The following is a 3,838-nucleotide window of genomic DNA, read 5'->3' on the forward strand; positions in this document are numbered from 1 at the left end:
TTCCCTCCCACCTGTTTCCCTCCCATGAATTAAAAAAATACCATGAATTAAATACCATGAATTAAAAAAACACACAAACACATCTATTTATAAAACTATATGTTTATCTCCACCAGCAATACATATGTTCTATATTTTTAATGCCAAATTGGTATCATATTTTTTGGAATGTTCTGCAACTTGCTTTTAAAAAACAACAACATTGTTTTGAGATGTATCTGTACTAAAATATGTACATCTATTTCAGCTTCTGCTCCGTTTTATCTGATCCCATTTAAAAATATTGAATCTCGGGTTTTAGATCCGCCTGGTTTGTGATTAGGTACCGTCACATTGCATGACATTCTCCTTCACTCAGTGGCAGAGCGGGAAGGCCATGGGTGAGAAAACCGGCCTAGAGAGACCCCGGAGGCCAGCCAGTCCCGATCCTTCTCTTCCCAGAGGAGGAGCTTGAGGCCCAGGGAGCTGAGGTGATTGGCACAAGGCTCATCCAACAACTAGCAGCACAGCCCGGCCAGAGCCTCCGGTGCTGTCAGTGTTCAGAGGTGTTTATGTGTGCACACGGGAAAGTCCTTCAGGTTTCCTTTGGGAAGACAGACCTGATGATTTATGGAGGTGATATTATAGCATCTCCGTAAATCATCAATTGTCAGAGTGTCCTTTTGTAGTAAACAACATTGTGGAGAAGTCAGCAAGGAAATTAATCTTGTGCTAAGGCTAAAAATAGACATTTGACAATTATGTAGAAATGTATACTTATGAAATGAGAGTAAGCACTGTCAGCAGCGTTACTGCTTTGACAACTTTTCTTGTCTTGGGCAGGTTATACTAGACCAAGTAGCAGGCCAGTTTCCCAAGAGGCTTTGTCAGTACACTTTGTGGCCATAAAGTCCATCTTCGTTCTTCACAAGCATCTGGTCACATCTGATTAAATGAGCGCCATTCTTCACCCCACACTCCAGTCAAGGCCTTGGTTGCATAACCAGTTTCCAGTTATTCCCTGGTAATAAGGAACACAGATTCTTACTGAGCCAGGCAAATTACTGTATTGCCATAAATAGTGAAAAGACTCAATAAGAATTGTTAAATTCTGGAGGGGTCAGGCAGAGAGAATATCACGTACAAATATTTCCTTTCAACTTATAAAAGCAGAGTCTGTTGCATTGTTGTGGTTTATAAGAAGCTTAAGAGGAAAGACAGAGGGCTTCCTTATATATGCAGAATACAGAACATGAAGGTGACATCAACAGTATTCCAAACAAAAACAACCATCTTTCCTCCTCAATTCATTCAGTCCTGTGTAATTGATTCTTGTTCCACTGGATCTGGGGATAGTAGTCTATGAACCCATCTGCCCCTTGACTGCAGTTGTGGAAATCCTGACTTGGTCCACTGGTATGGCTTTAATGTTCTTTAAGTGATGCCATCAGAAGCCTGTGCCCCTAAGCACATGGCAAGTAATCTTTTTCTGTGGGGCTCTGAGCAGCCATTCTACATGGAAGAGGAACCATACTGGCCTGTAGCTGATTGCAAAAGCTTTTAGGGAAGCATCAAATTCAACAAGCTAAGGAATATATCCATGGATGACAAAAGACCTAAAATGATGGTGGTTAATTTATTACTGGTAATTTTCAGATATGAAAGGCTTGATGAGAATTATAACAAGATTAATGCACCGGACAAGAAATTTGTTTTTCCCCCCATGTGTCATGCAAAAAAAATAAAAAGTTAATCCAAGAAAGTTTTAGAAAAATATCTACATACATAATCACAAAGGCTATTAAAAAAAAAGACAGCAACAATTATATTTTATTTGAAAAAATGGGTGAATATAGGAAAATGTTAATTTTCTAGAGACATACTATACTGCAAATAGCCAAAGCATGTGTACCATGCAATATACCATGAATGCTAAGCATATTCTTACCGTATGTGGTAGGGATATATAAAGATGATCAATAACAAGATCTAGTAGGCCTGGTCCGAGTCACCTAAAGCTATATGTAGATGACAGGAATCCCTAGTTGAAAACCACTGTCCCAGAACATGCTGCACGTATTGAAATAGTTTTGCCATCACTCAAAATTGCTTTCAACAGAAGCACTAATTCTACCAGAAAACGAGTATCGAAACTTTTGGTTACATGTCAGTTTTGGCTAGATCGAAATGAAAGAAGTAAAGTTATGACCAAGTTAACACTTAAAGCAAATAACTGAAGTTCTTTTTTTTTCTAAAATATATTTTATTGGTTTTTTACAGAGAGGAAGGGAGAGGGATAGAGAGTTAGAAACATTGATGAGAGAGAAACATCGATCGATCAGCTGCCTCCTGCACACCCCCCACTGGGGATATGCTGGCAACCAACGTACATGCCCTTGACCGGAATCGAACCTGGGACCTCTCAGTCCGCAGGCCGACGCTCTATCCACTGAGCCAAACCAGTCAGGGCTGAAGTTCTGATTGATAACCTGTACCATCATTGTCAAATGTCAGGCGAAGAAGCACTAGAATCAGTGTCTTTTATGCCTTATTTTAATCAGGGGAATATTGTTAAGATGCCAGTGGAAGCTGTCCAGGTAAGTCTGTAAAGGGATTTCCCCCTAACTGGTAGAGACAAGTGCGGTCATGGCAGTGTTAGAGCATTGCATTTACAGAATGCTGTCGGGGTGGACTGTTTCACCTGGGTCATTCCCTGGGCAAGGGGCCTGGAGCAGAAGGCGGGAGTGGCTCCCCAGAAAAGCAGCAGCAGGTAGACCAGGACTACCTGACCGCCTTGTCCCTGCAGCAGCAGCAGCCACAGGGCACGTCGGGTCTTAGCGACTTGGAGCTGTCCCAGAAACTGCAGCAGGAGGTACCAACAGCAACAAGGGGTCCAGCCTGTGCCAGCACGAGCCCTGCCATCACAGGGGAGAGGAGCCCCACTTGGACACCGGCGAGAGAGCGGCGGCCCAAGCAAGAGTCTGATTGTGTCCTCCTTAGCGCTGGGTGCCCAGTGCCTGTTGCCCGGTGCCAGGCTGCCCTGCCTCTTCTTTCAGAGGCCATGGCTATTTTGCTGGCTTTCCCAGATCAACCCCTGAGATATGCAGGGTAACTTATTCATGGACTATTGGGGATCTGAGCAGGAAGGAAATGTCAAGGTCAGACTCAGTGACATCCTTGCTCACTCGCTGCGGTCTTCTCTTCCTCCCAATCACCCAGGGCAACAGTGGGACTGCTGGGGTGAGGATGCCTGATCCCAACCCCTTTTCCCCAGAACATCCCACTAATATACAGACTCGGGCTCCAGGCGGAGGTCCCTGCCTAGAATGCATCTCCCCTGCGTCCCCCCTGACTGGCGGGGTCCTTCTGGCTGTCCTGCACATCCGTCTCCCTCTGCTTCAGGATTTGGTTTGGGTTTCTGTCTTCATTATTGTAATGCCTTCCTAGGGGTTTGGAAATAACACTTGTCTCATGAAAAAAAAAGGGCAAAACATTTATTTGCTATTTTATGTGCCTTTATTTTCTTGTCTCTAAGGTGTGAGTGGTTGTGACTGTCCTACTGACTGAGGTCACAGCGCTGTGGCAAAGATAAAATGAGGGATGGAGACAAAGTCTCTAAGGTGTGAGTGGTAGTGACTGTCCTACTGACTGAGGTCACAGCACTGTGGCAAAGATAAAATGAGGGATGGAGACAAACTAACTGGGATAGTTAAATGCTGTTGAAATGCAAGCTATTATATCCTCAAAGAAATTCTCACACCCTTTCAATCTGTCTGATGCAGGCGACAAAGCCGCCCGAGGAAGAAGCGTCCCTGCCCAATGGTGAGGTCGTGGGCGAGGCGCAGAGCACCGCAGAGGT

The 3,838-nt window shown here is 44.3% G+C and overlaps 1 protein-coding gene across 1 annotated transcript in view; it reads left to right on the forward strand.

Annotated features, from left to right (window-relative positions):
• SH3BGR (SH3 domain binding glutamate rich protein) overlaps window positions 1–3,838 on the forward strand; it is a gene marked incomplete at its 3' end in the record, with an annotated part of 33,270 nt that overhangs the window by 27,411 nt on the left and 2,021 nt on the right. Inside the window, exon 4 of the mRNA XM_015568848.1 lies at window positions 3,762–3,836. Within this exon, the coding sequence (XP_015424334.1) occupies window positions 3,762–3,836 (75 nt within the window). The remainder of the gene's footprint in view (window positions 1–3,761; window positions 3,837–3,838) is intronic.

This window comes from Myotis davidii, unplaced genomic scaffold, assembly GCF_000327345.1.
Source record: "Myotis davidii unplaced genomic scaffold, ASM32734v1 scaffold512, whole genome shotgun sequence".
NCBI lineage: Eukaryota > Metazoa > Chordata > Mammalia > Chiroptera > Vespertilionidae > Myotis > Myotis davidii.